A 24,956-nucleotide genomic window follows, 5' to 3' on the forward strand; every position below is an offset into this window, starting at 1 on the left:
TAGGATTAAATATATGTATATTAGATATATGTACTATTGTAGGTGTATATAATTAAATGGCATACGTGTAGTATTGTAACTAATATATTATGCACATTATGAAACAAAATGTAAATAAGAAAGGATGAAATAAAAATAAATATAAATAAGAATTCTATTGTTTTCTTCCCTTACCCTGGTTAATATCGGACACACCTCCTTCTTGCACCCCACAGTTCATCCCTAATACAAGTGATAACTTCCTTGTGGTGGGTGATCAGATTAGCCAAGGAAGATGGTGCCTTGAGGAAATGGGCCACAGAAAAGGTAAATGTTGACACCTGGGAGAGAAGATCAAACACTGGTAAATGCCAGCCTCCCCTGTGGTGGGTCTTGCCAGGTACCACAAGCAGGCCCCAGCCAGCATGAGGTCCTAGAGCCTCAAAAGGCCTGGATCAGAGAATCATAAACTCTCAGAGAAAGCAAATGCTTTTAAGACCACCTCAGTTATAGTTCTCAGTTTACCAATGAGAATAATTTACACTTCAGAATCTTGCCTAAATCTAGTTCTAAATCCATTTAACATACCTACATTTTATGGATGCCCAAATGAATGTATGAAAAGAAAATATAAAGAAATTTGTTTATTTTTTTATTTTCAAGTAATCTCTACACCCAACATGGGGCTCGAATTTATAATCCCGAGATCAAGAGATATGTGCTTTACTCGTGTGCTCTACCTACTGGGCCAGCCAGGCACCCTGCAAATGTAAAGAAATCTTATGTGTGTTTAATTTCCTATTCTAATTGTCTTCCACTGCCTAATGGGGCTGCCAACTCTCCTGTTTGCCACGATCCAGAATATGTTCTTTCTCCTAATCAATGCCTCTGCAGATCCTATACAGGCTCTGAGCCAGAGCTGGGCAGTTTCTTCAGAAAACATCCTCAGGGCGCCTGGGTGGCTCAGTTGGTTGAGCAGCTGCCTTCGGCGCAGGTCATGATCCCAGGATCGAGCCCTGCATCGAGCTCCCTCCTCAGCGGAGAGCCTGCTTCTCCCTCTCCCCCTGCCTGCCGCTCTGCCTGCTTGTGTTCTCTCTCTATCTTCCTGTCAAATAAGTAGGTAAAATCTTAAAAAAGAAAAAAGAAAAGAAAACATCCTCTGAAATATTTTTTAAGAGCTTCACAGAGCCCTTGTTATCTAATAAATAGACCAAAATTCTGACTGCAGGTATGTTTTCCTTTTCTATTCCATCAAAGGAAAAATAAAGATGAAAAGACTTCTTCTAAGGGCTTATGTCTTATTAGGACATTTTTAAAGTAAATACCTTTAGTCATAAATGTTAGAGGCAATCTGCCTAAAACAGAGGTATATTTCAGTGGCTAGATTTAATAAATTCCAATTTATAAAGTGAACTCATTGACCATAATTGGTTGTAACAGTTGGCTCTAAACAGAGAGATTAGCATAATTGTTATTGCAACTCCTATTAGCATTTATAAATATAATTAGAGCCAAGTATGGGCTGTGTTGGAAAGATGCCATTGCCAATTTCTCTTGTAAAGACGTGAGAAGCACATGTTCTTCCACCAGGAGGCAGCATCATCATTAAAGGATGGACCATCTTCCACCAGGAGGCAGCATCATCATTAAAGGATGGATTGGTCCTGTGACCTTGAACCTCTCAGTGTCTCATTTTCCCATCAGCAAAACACTGTGCTTCAATATGCATTTAATATGCATTCAGTAGCATGGTAAAGAGGCATTCTGTTCAAAATGGAGTAAAAAGGACAGATTTTGCCTGCTGCCTGAAAGAAACAGATGCACAAACAAAAACCAAAATATATGACACAACAGTTTTCAAGACACTGGCTATCAGGCAATGGAGGACAGTGGTCTCTGAAAGACAGGAAGCAAATTTGGAGAGCTTTACTATTGTCCCAGCTTACTACCTTGAGAGGGTTTCCAAGCTATGGGGTGGGAAGGGGGAGTCCAGGCACAGCCTGGTGGACTCTCCAAGGTGAGGAGATGCAGATGAGAGTCGAGGGAGACCAGACAGCTAGAGTGTACAGACAGAGCACCAGACCAGAGACAGTGGCACCAAGAGAGAATGCTGGTGATCTGGAGGAGGTCCCCTCAAGTATTCAGCAGAGTTCTCATCCTTACACACATGTGAACCTACTACCCAATGCTCGAGGAAGACACAATCTGATAGGGTTGGGTAAAAGCAGCCGGCACTCTCAAAGGGCCAAGAATATAACCTGTTCCTACAGTCAGCCTGGAAAAAAAAAAAAAATCAGACTTTTCAGGACACTGGGCAGAATACTTATGACGGTGCCTTAGTAGTGGGAAATATTTAGACCCAGACCAAACACTGACCCAGATCCACCTCATAAATCAGAAAATAGATCTGAAGAGCTCAAACTATTTCCAAGTAATTTAATGGCATCCCAGAGCAAAGCTCAAGAATGGCTATACAAAAACAAAATATCTCATATCCAAAGAAGGTAATAACACAATGGCTGGCATCCAGTCGAGGATTGCCAGACATTCAAAGTATAAGGAGAATGTAACCCATAATGAGGAGAATAATCAATCAATCAAAACTGACTCAGAACTGAAATAGGTATTAGAATATTAACTATCAGGCAAGAATATTAAAACAGTAGTTATAACTGTATTTCAGATATTAGGAGTTAAGTATAAACATAAAGAATATTTCCAGAAAAGCACACCCAACTTGAACTTCTACAGATGAAAACTGCAACATCTGAAATGAAAAACTGATGGGATTAATAGTAGATTAGACTTTGCATAAAAAGACATTTGTAAACTTGAGGGGCACCTGAGTGGCTCAATCAGTTGAGCAAAAAGCTCTTTATTTTTCTTTTTAAGATTTTATTTATTTATTTGACAGAGAGAGACACAGCAAGAGAGGGAACACAAGCAGGGGGAGTGGGAGAGGGAGAAGCAGGCTTCCCGAAGAGCAGGAAGCCCAATGCGGGGCTTGATCCCAGGACCCTGGGATCATGACCTAAGCTGAAGGCAGATGCTTAATGACTGAGCCACCCAGGTGCCCCAGCAAACAACTCTTGATCTCAGCTCAGGTCTTGATCACATGGTCGTGAATTCAAGCCCTGAATTGTGGAGCCCACTTTAAAAAGGAAGGAAGGAAGGAAGGAAGGAAGGAAGGAAGGAAGGAAGGAAGGAAGGAAAAAAGGAGACATTAGTAAACTTGAAAACATGGCAATAGAAACTAAGAAAAATAAAACCCAAAGAGAAAAAATCTGAAAAAATGAAGAGTATCAAGTGGCCTAATATATGTGTAATTGGAGTTGCCAAAGGAAAGGAGAGCGAAGAGAGATGATGGAACAAATATTTGAAGAAAAATAGGGCCAAAAATATTCCTAATTTAATTAAAATTATAAACCCACAGATCCAAGTTCAACCAGCCTCCAAGCAAAATAAGCATGAAAAAAATTACATCAAGACCTACCATAATCAAATTGCTAAAGAAACCAGTGATAAATGGAAAAATTTAAAGCATCCAGAGAAAGGGATAAGATATTACATAGAGTTGCAAGCGAGCGAGCAGAAAGAGGTTCGGCTGCGAGAGTGGAGCAATGCCTAAATCAAAGGAACTTGTTTCTTCAAGCTCTTCTGGCAGTGATTCTGACAGTGAGGTTGACAAAAAGTTAAAGAGGAAAAAGCAAGTTACTCCAGAAAAACCTGTAAAGAAGCAAAAGACTGGTGAAACTTCAAGAGCCCTGTCGTCCTCTAAGCAGAGCAGCAGCAGAGATGATAACATGTTCCAGATTGGGAAAATGAGGTACGTCAGTGTTCGGGACTTTAAAGGGAAAGTCCTAATTGATATTAGAGAATATTGGATGGATCCAGAAGGTGAAATGAAACCTGGAAGAAAAGGTATTTCTTTAAATCCCGAGCAATGGAGCCAGCTGAAGGAACAGATTGCAGACATTGATGACGCAGTAAGAAAGCTGTAAAATCAGAGCCACATGAAACCTGTACTGTTCTAGTTGTTTTAATCTGTCTTTTTACATTGGCTTTTGTTTTCTAAACGTTAAGCTATTGTATATTTGGATTGCAGAACAATTTGTAAGATGAATACTTTTTTTTTATGTGCATTATTAAAAGTGTTCTGAGTGAAGCTAATTGTCAACTTTATTAAGGAGGATTGCTTTGTGCCCGCCACCTAGTGTGAAATAAAATCAAGTAATACAATCTTAACTGTTGTGGCCTTTTTTGATCAAGAGTTGGTACTGTTTAAGGCCAAAAGTAACAGTTTATAGACCTGTTGGTTTCACCTTGGCTTTTACATTCAAAGGATTTGTATTGCATTGAATTTATAAACTCTTGACTTGTGAAATCCATAGTTGATCTGTTTTCTTCCAGCCCAATGTCTAGACTTGTTGGATTTTTCTACCCCAGTGATATTTCACTTTCCCTTTTTTGTTACTTCGTTTTCCTTTAATGTTATGTTCAGTTTTCATTTCACTTTTTTGTTCTCTTTCTTGAATATATTATACTAATTTGGAAAGTCAGTGAAACTGTCAAAATGTTAGTTATCTCAATAAGGTACTTGTAATTAAAATATTATATGAGAGCTACAATCACTAATTCTACTGTATTAAATATTAGGAGATATAGTTTGATAAAAAAAATGACTTGTATGAAAACTCTGGCAAGTAAGTGTATGTTGTTACCTGTAGTGTTCTGTGTAGTTACCTTATTGCTTAGTCTGCAGAGAATAATGACTTCGATGTCTGATTTACTTTCACTTATTAAACATGTTCACCATGGAATGATGTCTATAAAATCAGATACTGTTAGATTAGGATTTAATAAAAATTGTGAAAGCTTAAAAAAAAAGATATTACATAAAAAGACACAAAGATAAGGGTGGGAGCAGATTTTTCATCAGAAACAATGTAGGCAAGAAGATATCTTTAAAATACTAAAAGACAGGGGAGACTGGGTGGCTTAGTCATTAAGCATCTGCCTTCGGATCAGGTCATGATCCCAGGGTCCTGGGATCGAGCCCTGCATGGGGCTCCCTGCTCGGTGGGAAACCTGCTTCCTCTCCCACTCCTCTTGCTTGTGTTCTTGCTCTCGCTATCTCTCTCTGTGTGTCAAATAAATAAATAAAATCTCTAAAAATAAATAAATAAATAAAATAAAATACTGAAAGACAAAACTGTCAAACTAGAAGTTTATGCCCAGCAAGAATATCTTTCAAAAACAAAGGTGAAAAAAAAAGGTGAAATAAAGATGTTTTTGTTTTTTTAAAGATTTTATTTATTTATTTGTGATAGAGAGCAAGAGAGAGAGCGCATGGGCTCAAGTGCGCGTAAGTGGGGGGAGGGACAGAGGGAGAGGGAGAATCAGGCTCTCCACTGAACAGGGAACTCCATGCGGGGCTCAATCCCCAGATCTTGGGATCATGACCTGAGCCGAAGGCAGATGCTTAACCCACTGAACCACCCAGGTGCCTCAAAGATGTTTTTAGACAGATAAAAACTGTAAGAATTTACCAGCAAACACACACTATAGGAAATTTTAAAGAAAGTCTTTTGGGCAGAAGAAAAATAATACCAGATGAAAATATAGATCAACTTAAATGAATAAAAAGCACCAGAAATGGTAAATATTATTTGTTCTGATTAAATCTCTTTATATGATAATTGATTATTTAAACAAAAATTATAACAATGTATTTTGGGGTTTATAATATATGTATAGGTAAAATATATGACAACAATAGCATAATAACCAGAAGGGGTAGATGGAAATATTCTATTCTAAGGTTCTTACATGCACGAAGTGGTAAATAATTACTAAAGACAGTGATAATTTAGAGCTGTGTACTACCTTATACACTATACACACCATATGTTAGCAGCCATTAAAATAATGAAACAAATATTTATAGCTAAGTAGGCAAAAAGGAGGGTCGATGGAAGCACAAAAAAAAAGATCAGTTAATCCAAAAGAAGGCCAAAAATAAGACAAAGTGGTTGAAGAAGACATGGGACAGATAAAAAGAAATAGCAGGATAATAAACTAACTATATCAATAATCACATTAAATGTAAATTATCTAAACACCTCTGATTAAAAGACAGAGATTGACACATTGAATAAAAAAAAAAACAAGTTGCAAATGAATGCTTTCCATAAGAAATGTGCTTAAAGTATAAAGTATAAGTATAAAGACACAGGTCAAAAGTGAAAGGATAGGAAATGATACACTATGCTAACACAAATCAAACGAAATCTGGAGTGGTGATATAAATAACAGAAGCACATAATAATAGAACTTCAAATTACATGAAGCAAAAACTGACAGAACTATAAAGAGAAATAAATAAACCCAAAATTATAGTCAGAAATTTCAATAATTATCTCTAATTGATAGCACAAGTAAAAAGAAAACCAGCAAGCATATAGAAGATTTAAAAAGTCACTCTTAACCAACTTGATATAATTAACATTTATAAAAGAAAACACTCCACCTAACAATAGCAAGATCCACATTATTTTTAAGTACACACAGATCATTTACCAATATAGACCATATTCTGGACTATGAAACAAATTACAATAAATTTTTAAATGTTCAAGTTATACAAAGTATATTCTCCAGTCACAGTGGAATTAAATTAAAAATAACCTGTGGAAATAATCTCTGGAAAATCACAAATTTTTGCCTAATGGAAACTAAATAATACACTAACAAATACTAAGTGAATTAAAGAAGAAATAAAAAAAGATATTTGAAAATATTTTCAGTGAAGTGAAATGAACATATCAAAATTTGTGAAATGCGCTTAAAGCAGTTCTTAGGGGAAATTTCTAGTACTAAATGCTATATACTTAAAGCAATTACCTCAACTTCTACCTTAAGAAACTAGAAAAAGGAAGACCAAATTAAATGCAGACTTTACTTATAAGAGTCTTTGAGTTCGCTTAACACTTATGGATTTTTTATGATCCCTGCTTTAAAGTCCTTGTCAGAAAATTCCAGTATTATATCATCTTATCATTGGTGTCTGTTGATTGTCTTTTCCCATATGAGTGGCGGTTTCTGTAGTTGTTATATGTCAAGTAATTTTGGTTTGTGTCCTGGACATTTTGGTATTATGCTATGAGACAATTGATCTTATTTATATCTGCTACTTTGATAGGACTTAGAATTCTGGGCTCCTCCCCAGTCTGCCTGCTGATTTATTTTTCAGAGTTCTCAAACAGCTGTTCTAGTATTCTGTCCAGATTTGAGAGTTGACCTCAGTAGGAAATAAAGGGAGATGTGTGTTAATTTCACATGATTCATAGACTTCTAAGATAGGTCCCAAAATTCCTGCCCCTCGTGTAGAGGCCCTTCATAATCCCCTCCCCATAAGTGTGAGCAGAATTCCTAAATATAATAGCATATCACTCCCACGATTATGTGACTTTATTTTTTTTTTAATTATTTTGATGTAGTCCTACAGCTCTTTGTATTTTTTTAAGTAAGTTCTAGGTCCAATTTGGGGCTTGAACCCACAACCCCAAGGTCAAGAGTTGCATGTTCTACCAACTGAGCAAGCAAAGCTCCCAGATTATGTTATTTTATATACCAGTAGGGATCTTGCAAATGTAATTAAGGTCCCTAATCAGTTGAGTTTGAATTAATCAAAAGAGATGATTAGATCAGCATGTTCCTGATCTAACTAGATGAGCCCTTAAAAGAGGTTCAAAGCCAGATAGGCTTTCTGGCTAACCTTGAAGATACAGCTAGAATGCAGCTGAATTCTGCAAAGCTTCGAGGAAATGTATTCTGCCAGTAGCATATGTGTTGAAAAGAAGCTGTCAAGCCTCAGATGAGACCACAACCCCAGCTGCCACTTTAATTGCCATCTTGTGAGATCCTGAGCAGAGGTCTCAGTTGAGCCCTGCCTGGACTTCTGACTTAGAAGAAACTGGGAAACTGACCCAATCAGTAGTGTTGCTTTGAGCCTCTGTGTTGGTGATAATGTGTTATACTACAAAAATCTAATATACTTTCTCTTACCCGCAACAGTGTTGGAAACAGTGCCGGCACTCTATGAGCAAATGTTATTCCAAAAGTGTTGATTATTTCTCAATATGTTTTTAACAAAGGTTTTTGTTGGTTTTTCTTCCTCTGAATTCCCAGTATAGTATTAGGGAAATAGCTCAACATTTCAGATCTGCTCCCTATCAACTTTCTGGCAGAGTTCAAGGTAGCAACTCATCTGCGTGTGATCACAAGCTGCTTTGTTACTTTCATTTCCTTCCCTCCTCTTGGCTCATGAGGCTCACTGAGTTTTAGGGAAGAAAAGCTAATCTTATTAAATTATTGTATTAATTATTACCACATGAATCACCCAACAGGGACAAATAGCAAGCCTTTTATAATTAGTAAACTGGAAGTAGCCATTTATAGCCACCAATCAGATATGCCAAATTAAGGTCACCATGAACTGACAAGTTTTTTCCCCCAAATTTAACAGCTGTCTAAAGAAAGCATGATCTCCTGGTGAGAGATGAGAAATGTCATACCCATCTAATCCACATATGGGGGGACATGGGACACATAGAAACAAGACAATGTATCTTTTGTGATACTCCTTGAGAAAAAAAAATCTCTAATCAAATATTTGGAAAACACTGAATACAAACAGCCCCTCTAATTGATTCACAACACTTAATAAAGACAATCCAGGACCTGTTTAACTTGGTTTATGCCAGCATTTCTCAAATTTATTAACTGTGTATTCTGTCCAGGTTTTATAGTTGAGTTCAGTGGGAGGCAAAGAGAGGCGTGGGTTTAATTCACATGCTAGGCAGAGTCATTTCTTTGGCACACTTATTATCCCCTAGACACTCAAATGTTTTTGCATGGAAAATATTTTGAGAAATGTGGATCTACCGATTTAAATTGATCGTGTGTTTACTTATGCTATCGATGATACTCCACTCTAGGCCAAGTGTTGATAGCATGTGAATTGGTGGGGAAAATCCCTAGCATAACTTCTCTCAAATAGAAATTGCTGCCCCAGCCTCACTTCAAGCTGATGGAAAGCGCCGATGCTCCTGAGATAAAAGGCATCTTCTGGAACTCAAAACTATCACCCCAAAGCATTCACCAGACGTTTGCTAGGAACCGACTTTGGGCTAGGCTCAGTGCATTCCTAGTGTGCCAGCAGGACCCTGGCTTTGCAGGTTTACAGGGGTGTGGCCCTAACTCACAGAACCCCCAGAGGCTCCTGGGGCAAGAGGATGAGCAGCCAGGCTGGAAAGTGACATTCAGCCCCAGTACTGAGAACCTCCAACAAGGTGATGGGGTGACTGCTGCCGTGACCTCTCAAGCAGGGTCTTGGATGGGACCGGATGGGGTAGAGAACTCACCCCCCAAAAAAGCAAAGCTAATTTCCAGCAGGCGTTAGGCTAAATCAACCCCTGAAGGAAATTTCTTCAAATTAAGAAAGAGAAGAAAAAAAAAAAAGAGTAGGAAAGAAATGGCAAGGAGTTAATTTCCATTTTGCACTGATTCTAAGATGCGCATTTTTTTCATATTTTAACAACTCTAAACTCTGAAATCGGAGTACATCTTCTGATGCAGAGCATCTTACAATTGCTGTCCTCCGGGTATCAGCGAGACCCAGTTGTCATTGCCTGTGTGTGCCAACTCGTTCATAGTCGTTGCTGTTGCCACCACTTCAACAAGGATCAGTACCTTGTGGGTACTACATGCGCAGGGTCTCATTGCCGTGTAAAATGTCTTCAGAAAGATTCCACCGTGATTCAGGACTGAATGGAAAACTTCCGTATATTCACAAAGGCAAGGGGACAGAGCAGTGGGGCATACATTTGTTATCTGTGAAGTGAATGTTCCTTAGAGGAGAAATGCTTGCGATTCCATTGTTGCTTGCAAAGCAAACCAAGTGCTTTACCGGCGCTACTCAAACTGTGGTCCACGGACCGGCAGCGTCACCTGGGAGATGGTGAGATGCTGGATCTCGGGCTCTACCTTAAACCTACCGAATCGGGATCTGCATTTCAGCAAAATCCCCAGGTGACTGCCCATAAAAGTTTAAAGAGCACTGCTTTAAAGGACATGACGTGAAGCTCAGTCACATTGAATTATTGAGATACATGCAAAGAAATGCTTGTCAGAAGCCAAGCAGGGAGATTGTCAAGTCCTTCAGAATGGATGACAGAAGTTTCAACACAGGGAGAGGCACGTGTGAGCATTTCACGCACAGGGAGGTATGTCATTAAGACACTGTGTCACAGCCTCGTTGGTAGGTTTTTTTTTTCTTTCCTCTCTTTGCGGTACATAAAACAATGGTATGACTTAAAATGGAGGGGGCATTTTAGATTCAGTTAAATGTGGCAAGTAGGGGTGCCTGGGTGGCTCAGTCGGGTGAGCGTCTGCCTTTGGCTCAGGTCATGATCCCAGGGTCCTGGGATCGAGCCCCGCATCGGGCTCCACATCAACGTGGAGTCTTGTTTCTCCCTCTCCCTCTGCCTCTCTCCCTGCTTGTGCTCTCTCTCTCTCTCTCTCTGTCAAATAAAATAAATGTGGCAAGTAATCTTACTCCAGGGCCATGTGAGAAATTACAATAAAGGCATTTCCTTTGGTGCAGGGGCACTGGCAGGCCGCAGAACAGGGGAAATGGAACTGGAAATCTGAGAGAGAAATCTGAACCTGGCAGGGGAACGGAGGGTCGGAGGCCCTGGGGGGTGCGGCTGAGTGTGAGCCATCCCACCTGCATAGTGGGTTCCAGGCTGTGGACCATCCTCCAGCTAACGACAAAAATGACATTTGACTCCTTATCCTTTCAAGTAATATTTACATCCATTATTTTGTATTTTTTTCCTTGATAACTCTTATTGCGTTTTAGCCCCTTATTATGTCCTTGAGTCTGCCAGCAATCCCTGGCGAGTTGCAGCATGAGCTGGAAGTGGGAAGGTTGGGTGCTATTGTCTTTTCCAGGGTAGAGATGAGGAAAATGGGTCCAAGATTGCCCTGTTGGTAAATAGCGGAATTGGGATTAGAACCTCAGGCTTCTGACTATACTTTGAAAGTTCTAACAGGAAAGCAAGTATTGTTGGCCTTTTGTGCAAGACAAAACAAGCTCAGGAAGTTCAAGTGAGTCACCCACGCATGAAACTGTCACAGCTGGGGGCTATCACCCAGTTACCCTGGCATCTAACTTAACAGCTGTTTCTTCTACTCCCGACTCCTTGGCAAAATCTGCATAGTTGTTCATGATTTGAAGAGCTTTCCATTACGGCTATAAAGTAAAGAGCTGAATGATTATGTTAACTTCACCAAAGAGCATAGGTATTATTTGGAAATCCTGAGGCATATCACTCACATGTATCTTTGAGTGTCGCTGGGGCAGAGCCTACACCTGCCACACCTTGGGTCCACAGCTTTAATGCCAAAGCCCCATCCCCTCCTGTCTGATCCCAGAGAACAACTGAGCAAGGCAGGGGTACTAGAGCCCAGCCATTCCTGCCTGATGGAGGAATCTTCTGATGGTCAGTCCTCGCTCTGGGACTACCCACCAGCCTGGCCAAGACTTTCTCAGAGAGGCGATGCGGACCAAGTGTCCTACCTGCTCCTCTCATAATGCCAGAGCTTCATGAAGGGGTGGAGGTCTTCTCTGCCCACTCCCGCTTCCTCCCTCATAAACCCCCTCCGCACGTCTTCCTCCGAGAATTCTCTTGCTTGTGTATTTCCACCTTGGCACCTGCTTCTCGGAGGACCTGAATGAAGACACTGCCTCTTAAAAGGAAACTTCATAAATGAATATGATTGTGTGCTATTCACAATAGCTCAGACCATTTCATCTGTGTTCCTCAACTTACCTTTTGGTTATTCTGATTTTTTTTCACTAATTTATTAAGAAATCTGTTTTTTCTTTCTACATTTTTTCCTTCGCAACCATTGGTAGACAGTAATATAAAAGGCTATAGAAAATAAAGGCTGAGAGGGATAATGAAAGATAAAAAGTGAAAAAAATGCTGTGATTCCAGAACACAGTGTTTTTCTAGCATTTTTAAAGAGATTTTATTTATTTATTTGAGAAAGAGAGTGAGTGAGAGAGAGAGAGAGAGAGAGTTCAAGCAGGGGGAGGGAGAGGGAGAAGCAGGTTCCCCGCTAAGCAGGGAGCCCCATGCGGGGCTCAATCCCAGGACCCCAGGATCATGACCTGAGCCGAAGGCAGATGCTTAACCGACTGAGCCACCCAGGCACCCCTATTCTAGCATTTTCTAAATTAAATTTTCAATTTAAAAAAAAGTATAGATTCTCACACAGTTGTAAGAAATAATATAGAGAGCTCTTGTGCATCTTTTACCTAATTTCCACCAGTGGTAACATCTCGCAAACCCATCATAGAGTATCACAACCAAGGTATTGACACTGATACAATCAAGACATAGAACATTTCCGCCACAAGGACCTATGTGGCCCTTTTATAGCCACACCTCCTTCCCACCTGCCCCCACTTCAAGAATGTTATGTAAATGGACTCATGAAATGATGGAGCTTTGGGGGGATTGTTGGTTATTTTTTTTTCCACTCAGCATAATTTCTCTGGAGATCCACCTATGTTGTTATGTGTACCAACCTTTTGTTCCTTTTTACTGGTGAGTAGTATTCCATGGCATGAATGCGGCCCCATTGGAGGACATCTGGACAGTTCCAGTTTCTTGCAATCACAAATAAAGCTTACTATAAACATTTATCTACAGTCTTTTATGAACATAAGTCTTTATTTATCTGAGACAAATGTCCAGGAGCACAATTGCTCAGTCATATGGTAGCCACATGGCAAGCTTTTTGAGGAACTGCCAAACTGTTATCCAAAATGGATGTACCATTTTATATTCCCACCAGCAATGAACAAGTGACCCAGTTTCTCTGCATCTTCACCAGCGCTGGGCATTGTCAGGGTTCCAGATTTTGGCCATTCTAATAGCGTAATGGTATCTCACTGTTTTTATTTGCATTTCCCTGATGATATATGGTATGGAGCATTTTGGGGGGTGCTTGTTTACCATCTGTACATCTTTTTTTTTTAAGACTTATTTATTTGAGAGAGAGAGTGAGCATGCCCAGGGTGGGGGGCAGATGGGGAGGGAGAGAGAGTCTTTTTTTTTGCACATAAAGGGTTTATTTTAAATGTTTTAAGGATAGGATAGAGTTACATCATAATTATAAAAATTACTTACAGAATTAACAGATTTATATTGTTTATACTTCTAAATGCAGAGAACGGGGAATGGTCTACACATTGTATAAAATAAAATTAAAATTAAAAATGAATTCAAGCCTGAAAGATGAGGTCATTCACCTAATTGCAAGATGCGAACACGAAGACCTCTGAACTATACACATCTGCTCACACCGCACTAATGGTGGAAATACAAAAAGCGCAGCATTTCCAAGGAACCACAGACATTTCGACCATAATTATTTGTTATAATAATTGTTCCTGTTTTGTCTTTGGAGAACTTTCTTTCTTTCTTTCTTTCTTTCTTTCTTTCTTTCTTTCTTTCTTTTTTTTTAAGACAATCAGCTTACGCGTGTTTTCAGGTACTACAATTTGTGACAATCAGAACAATCTTCTAGTGGGTCCAGAGCGCTCAGAGATTCGAGCCCAATGCACTTCGGGGTTTGGCACGTAAAAGAGGAATAGGAATGAACTCTGGCTTAGAGGTGACTGCGAGCGCTTCGAGCACGCACAGTCCCTTCAAATGCTGCACGACAGACAGAGCTGGGGAACCACCCTCCGACGGCACTGCGTGGTGCCACCAGCGCATTTTCATCCTACCACCACTACAACGGCACAGGAAGCAATATACAGAGAACTGAAAACAAATAAAAATAAAGATAGAAAACAAAAAACCTAAAAATCTTTCACATGCAAGTTCAGTTAGTTATATTTAACATCCTATTTAGAATAGAGCATGCAAAAAAGGATGGTCTGTGTTTAAGGTTCTCCTCGGAAGCTTCACGTGACAGCCGGACGTCACACGCACACGACACGGGGACACGATAGCAGGTCAGTGAGGAAGGCCGGGACATTTTATACAGGTTCAGGGCTTGTGCACTCACAAGTCCCATGATAATTTTGGAAACTCATGTTGGGCTCCTCGAACAAGGAACCAACATTCTGATACCAGGAAAAGGCAAGCAATGCATTCAGCTCTGAAACGTTGGCCTAGAACGAAGCCTGAAGTACCGGGCGAGGGAGTGGAATCAGTCACCACGCAAGTGTGGGTTAAGCCACCAAAAGAAAAGAGAACAGAGGAAAAAAGGAAAACAACAAAAAGCCCCTTCCCCTTCCTTCCACCCTAAAGGCAACAAATGGAACAATGATGAAAATAATGGTGATCATGACGTGTCATATTCGTCTGGAGAGTGGCAGACCATGTGGTATTGAAGGTGCTAAAGGTACTCGCAGGAAAGCCACAATGCAAATCATTAAGTGAGGCTGGAAAGGCTTCCACTGACCCAACCCTCAGGATACTTCCAAAGAACACTGGTTTTCAGTCCAAAGCCACTGCGCCACGTTCGCACAGTGCACACGCCAGACACCCCCACTCTCAGGGCACACGCATCCGCCTGCGCTCAGGGAGCGGGGCTCAGCCTGGAGACTGGCATGCAGGGACTCTGACCAGAGCCAGACAGACGTGCCGCGCGACGCCTGTTCAAGCAGAAGGAGCGTGAGACCAGGCACTCACCGCAGAGAGAAGCGCAGAGCCGGACAAGCTCCCCCTGCTGCCCGAGGTGAGGCGCTGCACTTCTTGAGCGCGAGGTCACCGTCCAACAGCATGACAATCAGCCTTCCGGAAGGCAAAGCGGGGCACCACGCGGACCACGCGCAGCGATGTCACCAACGACAGAATCTCCAATACTGAGAACAGCCACGACAGAGGCCACACGGACTGCTGGTAGTTGGCTGACAACGTGTGCGTTCAGCCTGCTGCCCAACACTGAGGCAAGCTTTCCAACCTCCACAAGAGACTGGATTCCCGTACTGCCTCTTTCCTGGCTTTCAAACCATCAGGGCTCATCCAAAACAAAGTGACAGATGGCGGTGTCGCCACCACCCCAACCACATCTGTGGTTCTATTTCGGTCAAAACAACCTCGCAGGAGCAAGCCACGAAAGGGCTGTGTGGCCAAGGGCCACAGTCACACCCAGAAGCTAGCGCAATGACGGAAGAGTCCACATCAGCAGCACACGGGGAGCCGAGACCGCCCAGCACCAACAGAAGGTGTCAGGGGATGCAGGGTGTTACGTACGTGTCTAGATAAGGGAGAGAGAGAGTCTTAAGCAAACTCCACACTGAGCATGGAGCCCGACGTGGGGCTCAATCTCAGGACCCCAAAATCATAACCTGAGCCCAAACCAAGAGTCAGATGCTCAACCTACTGCTCCACCCACGTACCCCCCATATGTACATCTTCTAAGGTCTCTGGTCCAATTTTTAATCTGGTTATTTGTTTGCTTTTCCACTGTTGAGTTTTGAGAGTTTGAAAATATATTTTAGATGCTACTTTTTTTGCCATAGGTTTGATTTGCAAATATTTTCTCCTGAACGGCAGCTTGTCTTTTCATCTTCTTAACATTTTGCTAAAGTTCAGTTTGTCAGTTTTTCCTTTTATGGATCCTACTTTTTTTAATCATGTCTAAGAATTCTGCACTTAGACCTAGATCCTAAACGTTTTCTCATATTTTTCTCTAAAACCTTCATGATTTTACATTTTTATATTAGGTCCATGATCCCTCATAAGTTAATCTTTCGGTATGAAGTGTGAGACTGAACACTGAGGGTATTTATTTATTTTTCAGCCCATGGAGATCCAATTGCTCTAGCACTATCCTCTGTTGAATCTGCGCTTTTGTCAAAAATCAGTGGGGCGTATTCATGTGTCTGTTTCTGCGTTTTTGCTCCTGTCACATGGACCTGTGTGTCTATCCTTCTGCCATTACTAGTTTTGATGATTGTCACTGTAAAGGGCATCTCAAATTTGGGTAGGTTGATTCCTTACACTTTATCCTTTTTCAAAGTTGTTTTAGATACTTCCGTCCCTTTGCCTTTCCATGTGAATTTTAGAATAATTTTGGCATCTACAAAAGTTTCATCTTGCTAGGGCTTTGTTAGAAATAGTGTTGAACCTGTAAATCAATATGGAGATATTCACATCTTTACCATATTCGGTCTTCCAATCTATGAATCTGGTATATCCCTCCATTTATTTATTCCTTCTTTTTTGTTTTTTTTTTTTAAGTAGGTTCCACACCCAGTGTGAACTCACGACCCTGAGATCAAGAGTTGCATGCTCAACCAACGAGCCGCCAGGCACCCCTAGCTTCTTTGCTTTTTTATTAGCACTTGTTGTTTTTAGCATACAAGTCTTGTACATGTTTCGCTAGATTTCTACCTATTTTTCTGTCTCTTTTTTTTAGTAAATGATAAATAGTATTGTGTTTTTAATGTCAGTGTCCACCTGTTCACAGTTAGTACACAGAAATACAATTGCTTTTTGTATTGTAATCTTATATCTTGTAACCTTGCCAAAATCACTCATTAGTTTTAGTATTTTGTAGAGTCAGGGGAATATTCTATGCTAAACTTTCTAGCATTATGTTGAATCTGAATCCTGAAAACCAACATTCTTGCTTTGTTGTCTCTTTCTCCCTGGTTTTCCAAATTTTATCATTTTACCATTTCTTTCATGTTTGGAGAACTTCCTTTAGCCATTCTTTGAGGGGAAGTCTGAATTTATTTTACAAAAATCAGAGCAGAGCCTTGGCCATTTCTTCACATATTGTCTGTAGCTCCTTCCCTCCTGGAATGGCACATTTGAATAGTTGGAGGCAACGTTGGCAAACTCTCTTCCACCCCATGCGTCTCGCCAAATTGCAGATACTGAGGGCCTCGATGTAATGTTTTCTAATTCTTCACAGAAATCTTCCATACCCCTATCACTTCTGCCTTTCCCACATTTGCCAGGCCGGAAAGTTTCTTGAAACTCCCTGAACACCTATTGTGGAATGGAGGAAAGAGAGATTACTGCGGAATCTCAGCCCAGATAAGCACACTGCCCGCGTCCTGGGTGCCATGCCAGGCAGCAAACGGCCTCTCGAGTCCCCTCCACAATAGGCTGAAAGCTGGTTGCCCAACGATGTCAGGTTCTAATCTCTGGAGCCCACAAATGTTACCTTAAATGGTAAGTCTTTGTAGATGCAGTTAAATTAAGGATCTTGAGAAGGAGAGATTACTCTGGATTATCTGCATGGGCCCTGCATACAAACTCATGTTTCCCTATTAGAGAGAGGCCGAGGCAGATTCTGCACGCAAAGGAGAAAAAGGCAATGTGACCCCAAGGCCGAGACTGCAGTGATGTGGCCACAGGCCACAGAATGCCCCAGAATGGGGAACAACCCCGCCAGACTTCCAGCTTTCAGACCGCAAGAGAATCAACCTCTGTGGGAGCTTGTTGGGGCGGCCACAGGGAACCAATAAACCCTTCCTTTACTTATCTGTGCAGAGGCTAGAAGTCAAGTTGTTAATATAAATTGAGCTGTTTGTCAGCTGACCAAGTAACGATGAGGGGAGGCATTCAGTCATGTCTCTCACCAAAATTTTTTCCTAGTACTCTACTTCTAGAGTGCACTCTGGAAGTAGAGAAGTAGAGAAGACTAACGCATTCTGGCGGCACCTTATCCTGAAAGGTAGGGAGGGATTTGTTCTCATCTTTACAGATGAGTTAGCAGTGACTCAGAGTTTAAGTCATGGAAGTACCCAAATTGACAAAGCCCCTGAAAGATTTGCCCTGATATTTACCCCCAATCGCAAGCCATTTCTCAAGGACGACACTCTGTCTCTTTTAGGGAAGCCATAGCAAACTCTGATAGAGGCCCTACTGGTAAATCACTACCCATTTGCTTCCTCCCTCTCCCCCTGCCCCCATTTGGGGACAAAGGACTGCATCTTGGGACAATGTATTTTACTCCCTGAGATTTGCTGCCACCTGCTGACAAAGGGAAGAATAGCCCAGAGTAAAGACTTTTTTTTTTTTTTTTTTTTAAAGGCCCCTGAGCAGCCCCGCAAAGCCACAGGGCAGAGGCCAGTGTAAACTTGCCCGCAGGAGACCATAAGAGAAGAGCAGAAAGCACTAGAAAAGGCACCAGGAGCTCTGAGCCTGCCCACCGGTCTCAGGCCAAGCAGATAGAGCCACAGGACTTCCCGCTGCGCCTTATAAACACTCTATGGTCTCAGAGTTTCTGTGTCCTGGTCAGCATGTAATGAATAGGGGATTCATTTCTCGCAAGGCAAGTACTGAACTCGCGGAGTCACCGTGAGCAGATCCCTGCAGTTCCTTGCCTCTGCTGTCCTGTGGTAGCATATGAGACACATCATAGAGATATCCTAACTAACCTCTTACTGACACAGGTATGTTTAGATAAAAACCAGCATGAACATAAACACATAAACGGCATCCCCTTTACCGTTGGGTCTAGAGACAACCACCGCGTCTGGGGTTTTAAGACAACAAAATACCACTTTTTTCCACTAGGGGGAGCCAAAAGATCAGCCGAAGCTTATCCTGGGCCTTGGTAAGTATTTTCCAGCACTAGGCAGTTTTAAATTTGGTGGGATCAGTGAACAAGGTTTTAGGGAGCCCATAGCCATCCTCATTTATATGTCCCCCACATCAGCCATCCTTTTATGCATAACTTACTCTTCCGCCAAAACCCCAAACCACCCCACTGTGTATAGATGGGAGCTCTGAGCACCAGACCTTGCCTCCCTCCTGGGTACTCTCACCCAGTACATCTCTCTCTCTAATCTCAGCCCTAAAATTCGCAAATCATGCTATCAAAATACCAAAATGCTCCACCTCGCAGACGCTACTTCTTCCTCAACTGTACTGACCAAAACAAACAAAAAACAAGGAAAGAAACTGTTTATTGAGTACCTGCTGTATTTCAAGCATTTCCACATGCCATCCACAGATGAATGGATAAACAAAATGAGCTACATACATATAATGGAATACTAGTCATAAAAAGGAATGACACTTTAGGGGCGCCTGGGTGGCCCTGTCGGTGAAGCGTCCGCCTCTGGCTAGGGTCAAGGCCCCAGGGTCCTGGACTGATCCCTGCGTCAGGCTCCCTGCTCAGTGGGGAGTCTGCTTCTCCCTCTCCGTCTGCCTGCCACTCCCCCTGCTTGTGCTCTCTTTCTCTCTCTGTCAAATAAATAAATAAAATCTTAAAAATTAAAATTAAAATTAATTTAAAAATAAAAAATAAGAAAGGAATGAAATTTTGATATATGCTACAGCATGGATAAATCTTGCAAACGTTATGTTTGGTGAAATAAGCTACACACAGAGGACAAATATTATATGATTTCACTTACAGGAGATGCCCAGTATCGGCAACTTCATAGAGCCAGAGAGTAGAATAGTGGTGACCTGGGATCAGGGGTGGGGGAGTTATTGTTTAATGGGCACAGAGTTGTGTCGAGATGATGAAAAGCTTTGGAGATAGATAGTGGTTGCACAACATTGTGAAAGTATCTAATGCTACTGAATGGTACACTTACAAATGGTTAAAATTATAAATATCATATTATGTATCATATACACACATGTATATTTACATAATTTTTTAACACTTGTACTTACATGCCTACCCCACCTACCAGATTGCAACTTTCCAAAGGACCAGATTTTACTCATGTTGGTATCCTCAACCCCAAGCCTGGAACCTGCCACACAGAGACAATAAATAATAATAAAATATTAGAATATTTATAATATTTAAAAAAATACAAAGAAAAATCATAGATTTTAAATTCATTTCAAAAAAAAAAGGACAGAAGAAACCAAATCTATTGAATGCTTACTGTTTATTAGCACTTTAAAAGTTTCACTCACTCCACGCCAATGTCACGAGCCTGTCTTCTGTGCCAGGCCCAGGAATGTATCGTGAGGAAGATGGATTTCTCTGTCCTCACAGAGTGTGTATTTTACGGAGAGGAGACATACCATTGATGCGTAAAGAGGTAAGTAAGGAATACACCATCAGGTGGAGCTGGATTCTGAGAAGAGAGGAAAATGGGGTCACGGGGAAGTGTTGGAATGGGGTGGAAGCCTCCCTTTGCCCGGCACGTCAGGGACAGCCTCTGAGAAGGAAGCATCTAAGACCTAAATCGTGAGGAGGGAGCCCCTGACAATCTCAGGTAGAGAAGGTGCAGAGGGGCTGAGGGAGGAGGAAGCGGGACGTGTTAGAGAGACAGAAAGGTGATCACTGAAGCCGGATCTGGATGGACAAGGAGGAACTGCTGAGGATTCAGGTGGAGAACATGTCGGGCGTCGGGTCCTGTTGGAACTACAGGCTGGGCCACGGAGCTTGTATTCTATTCTAGTAGCAACAGGGGCTCTTGGGAGATTTCGAGCAGGAGGGTGGTGTCATCTGATTTACGCGATCACTCTCGTTTCTACATGAATAAGGGATCATCAGGGGACAAGACGCCAGGAAGAAACCCAGGTGAGTAATCAGGGTGGTCTGCATTCCAGTTTTAGCCATGGAGATGATGAGGGTTGGATTCAAGATACATTTTGGAAGCAGCCCCAGTAGAACCTTGATGGGTTGGACGGGAAAAGGGAAAGAATGGGGTCCGGGATGACTTCTAGTGTTTTCCCCCCTAGCCACTAAATGGGAGGTAGGGCCACGGAGTCCGAAAAGGAAGACTAGTCAAGAGGTGGAGGGCCATGAAGATCGGGGGAGCCTCAGTGGGGCTGAGGCTGAGGTGCTTATGAGACTTCCTGGTGGACCACAGGGCCACAGGTCATTTCCTGAGATGACAGACCAAGAGTCACTGGCATATGCGTGAGATGGCCTGATGGCCTAGGCAGGGAGGGGAGAAGAAGAGAAATTTGTCCCAGAGCGGGGTCCTGGAGCACCCTCACACTTAGAAACCCACAAAGAGAAGGGAACTACAGAGACACGAAAAAAGAACTGTGCCGTGAGAGGAATTCCAGACAGCTGTGAAGTCTTGGGAGCCGGAGAAACGTGTCGTCAGAAGGACAGAGCGCTCAACTCTGAGACGCTGCTCAGAGGACAGAAGACGGAACATGAGACAGCAGGTGGAAGTCACTGGTGAACTTCACGGGAGCCATTCCCGTAGAATTCCGGGGACAGAGGACTGACTGGAGTGCGGTGGGGAGGGACAAGGGTGAGAGGGCAGGCTCAGCAGCAACTCCTTTGAGACTTACCCTGGTAGGAAGCCAAGTCCTGCGCCAGTCTCTGAAAAGAGGTATAGAAATCAGAGGATGAAAGACAGCACGGTGCACTCTACCATCTCAGTCCTTCTCATCAAATTATGGTACAGATACTGTTGTCCTGATTTCATGCGTGAGAAAACGGAAAGAAAAGTTAATTTCCCACCCGCCAAAAGTTTAAAATCAACACACGGCAAATGCTACAACAGTAGCATATAAGACCCGAATTATTTCCACTAAACCCTGTCACCTCCCATCAAAATAGAGAAAAGCAAAGGTTAAGAACCTCTGTTTACCTGCTCATCACAATGACCCAGCTGAATGCCAAGCAGTATAAATGGCTATACTTTTTTATCTTCCTGTTATTTGTTGCCTTGGAATCATTCATTAAATACAGAAAGGTTTTGGTCACATTTTAGTCACTATCCCGTGTTTGCCTTGATCAAGCCTGAATTTGGTTTCCAGGCCGGCAGTCCCCCTTCTAGCTTCACCTCTCAAGTCTTTTGTGGGAAACGACACAAATTTTGAAGGCGTCAAAAAGTTTCTTGTTAAAGTGCTCTTTTAATTCTTAAAAGTAGTAATCTTAGTTATCCTCGAGATTTTAAGGCTTACCGAGGCTTGCAAAGTCAAATGTCATCTTTAGCCATGACAGATTTCCCTCAGAAGGCATAAAATCAATCGCTTATTTTGCTGAGATTAATATTTGTTTGTTTGTTTGTTTGTATAGCATCCACTGTATACCAGGTATGGTGTTAGATGCGGCTGGAGGAAGACACAAAGGGAGCACCTATTAAGAATGATGTATTGGATAAGAACAGTTTTGTAAGTATGTAAATATGTCATAAATAAAAAATACCTCATTTAAAAAAAAAAAAAAAAGAATGAGGCCACAGTCCCTGCCAAGGTTGTAACGGCAGAAATACACAGTAACCTGCTCGGTAGGAACTGAGCAGACTCTATTCTTGAATTCCTATGCAAAACAATAGATAGATACATTACACACAGAAGGCAGTAGCTTTTCACTTGTTTGGAATTGTCCTAGAATTAGTTTTTTTTCCCAAGAGTCTTTCTGTTTTAGATTAAATATTATATACATATAATTATATATAACACGATATAAAAACTACATCTATTATATAAGTATATTTATATTAAATGGTTTTAATTTTAGATCACAAACTTAATCAGTCGTTCTTGGGGAAATGCCCCAAACCGTCCGTGCCGGAATTCCGCCTGACCGTCACTGCCAAATGAGATCCGTCTGGGCTCCTGGCTAGCTTGTGTCTCGGTAATGCTAGTGGAGATAGGGTGAGCTCGCCGGGAGCCGCTCTGCACAGCTTGCACTTGAAGAGTGATTCTGACCAACGTCCATTTTGCAGGCTCTGTAAGAGGCAGAATAGGGGGAGCCGGGGTGGCTGGCACCGTGTTTCTGATGTATCTCACGTATTCCTTTTCTTTTCTTTAAGATTTTATTTATTTATTTGTCAGAGAGAGAGCACAAGCGGCGGGGGGTGGGGCGGCAGGCAGAGGCAGAGGGAGAAGCAGGCTCCGCGCTGAGCAGGGAGCCCGATGTGGGGCTCGATCCCAGGACCCTGGGATCATGACCTGAGCCGAAGGCAGACGCTTAACCATCTGAGCCACCCAGGCGCCCCTTTCTGATGTATTCCTATGGCACCCTGGCATCCCCTGCTCCTTTCTCTGTCTCTGCTCTGTCCTGAATTTTTTTTTTTCTTTCTATCAGCTCAAGTCAAATGGTCAACATTTATAAAGTAAAGATTCTAGGAGGCATAACCAACATAATTCAGGGCCAGCAATGGGAGGAAATCCCTTGTGTCTTGGTGGAGAATCTGAGAATGCTGGATGCCCAGCGCTGGCTGGTACAGGCTCCCAGGAGGAGGCAGCCTTCAGAGACAACCTGAGATTTCTCCACAAAAGTGCCCTGTTTGGGGATTCTGCTTCCGGGTGGCCTGGAAACATAACTGAGTGTTGCTATGGGTTGCGTTGTGTCCCCCCACCCCCACCACCAAAGATATGTTGAAGTCTTAAACCCCAGGATCTCAAAATGTGACCTTATTTAGAAATAGGGTCCTTGCAGATGTAAATCACTGCATGAAGATGAAGTCAGACTGGAGCAGGATGGGCCCCGAATGCATTATGACTGGTGTCCTTCTAAAAGGAGGGAAATTTGGACACAGACACACAGGGAGAAGGCCACACGGTGACGAAGTCATGCAGCCGCAAGCCAGGGAGCGCTGGGCTGGGGCCCCCAGAAGCTGGAAGATGCAAGGAAGAAGCCTTCGCTCAACTTCAGCGAAAACATAGTCTTGCCAACACCTTGCCTTCCGACTTCTGGCCTCCAGAACTGTCAGAGAATACCTTCCTGTTGTTCTAAGGCGCCGATTCGTATTACTCTGCTACAGCAGCCCTAGAAAACTAATGGAGGTGTGCACTGAAAAATAAACTCCAAATGCCAACATTGCACAAGAGCAATACAAGAAGGAAAGGGAAGGGGGAGTTCATAAGCTCCCTTCACAAGATCCTTGCATTCCTTATTCTAGGCAGATATTCACAATAACACTTCTTTTCCACTTATTTACTAGTTTACTTATTTACTATTTACTAGTTCAGATGGGAAAGTGGACTTTTGCGGTTGTGGGGTATCCTGAGCCTTTGCTCCAAACTCTGGAAACCAAAAAGGACACATGTGGAGTCCAAGGGGCTTTGGTTTTTATAAGAAATAAAACTCGAGGGGCGCCTGGGTGGCTCAGTCGGTAAAGCGTCTGCCTTCGGCTCAGGTCATGATCCCGGGGTCCTGGGATGGAGCCCCGCATCGGGCTCCTTGCTCAGCGGGGAGCCTGCTTCTCCCTCTGCCTGCCCCTTCCCCTGCTTGTGCTCTCCCTCTGACAAATAAATAAATACAATCTTTTAAAAAAAGAGAGAGAAAAAAAAAAAACTCGACCTATCCTGAACCATACAACAGATTGAGTCTGACATGCTTCTAAAGCTGTCTTTTAGAACACAGCTTTTTATTACAGCATGAAAATGCGGAATGACAAACTCAAGTCCTGATTTCTCTCGGTGGATTGTTTTTTCCACTTTGTCTTGTGTAGCCTGGAGGAGGGTGACGGGTGATGGTGGCAGAACAGGTTCTACAGCAATGTCTGGCATCTATTGTTCTCCAGCTTCGAAGACTGCCAAATACATGGAGGATTCGGAAATGTCACATTTAACCTCGCGTTACAAAAGCATAAAATGAGTTGGTGTGAGCTCAGGGTTTTGCACCATGCTAGCACACCACAGGCACCCAGAAAATGCAAGCCATTATTATTTCGTCATGAAAGATAGATAAGCTCAATTTTACACTCGGCAGAAGAGTTGCTGAAGTTCGCCAAAGTCTTGAACTGTACCCATGATCGGAAATTCCACTTCCGGAATAATAAAGTTTGCATGTATCCCTCTGCTTCAACGCTCAATGAAAGGGGATGAAAATGCTATCAATCTGAGCTTCCCAATGCTTCAAGGAGACATTTAGAGAAGGACAGAGTAGGCGGTAGTTGACCAACCCTGCAGGGCACAGACCGGAAAGACGTCCCAGTGTCTGTTACTTCCCTCTATATGGGAAGATGGGAAAAGAATATT

The 24,956-nt window shown here is 42.3% G+C and overlaps 1 protein-coding gene across 1 annotated transcript; it reads left to right on the forward strand.

The window, feature by feature from the left end:
• The first annotated feature begins 3,557 nt into the window (after positions 1–3,557).
• Positions 3,558–4,144, forward strand: LOC112834750 (activated RNA polymerase II transcriptional coactivator p15). The gene has a single exon (XM_025886227.2). The coding sequence runs from the start codon at positions 3,600–3,602 to the stop codon at positions 3,978–3,980; it is 381 nt and encodes a 126-aa protein (XP_025742012.1). The 5' UTR covers positions 3,558–3,599; the 3' UTR covers positions 3,981–4,144.
• Positions 4,145–24,956: the final 20,812 nt, after the last annotated feature.

Source organism: Callorhinus ursinus, unplaced genomic scaffold, assembly GCF_003265705.2.
Source record: "Callorhinus ursinus isolate GAN/ISIS: 27379988/994484 unplaced genomic scaffold, GSC_fseal_2.0 scaffold17, whole genome shotgun sequence".
Classification (NCBI taxonomy): Eukaryota; Metazoa; Chordata; class Mammalia; order Carnivora; family Otariidae; genus Callorhinus; species Callorhinus ursinus.

Bases quoted from the DNA above. Each gene is read 5' to 3' on its own strand.
- LOC112834750 (XM_025886227.2), top strand. From the start codon at position 3,600: ATGCCTAAATCAAAGGAACTTGTTTCTTCAAGCTCTTCTGGCAGTGAT.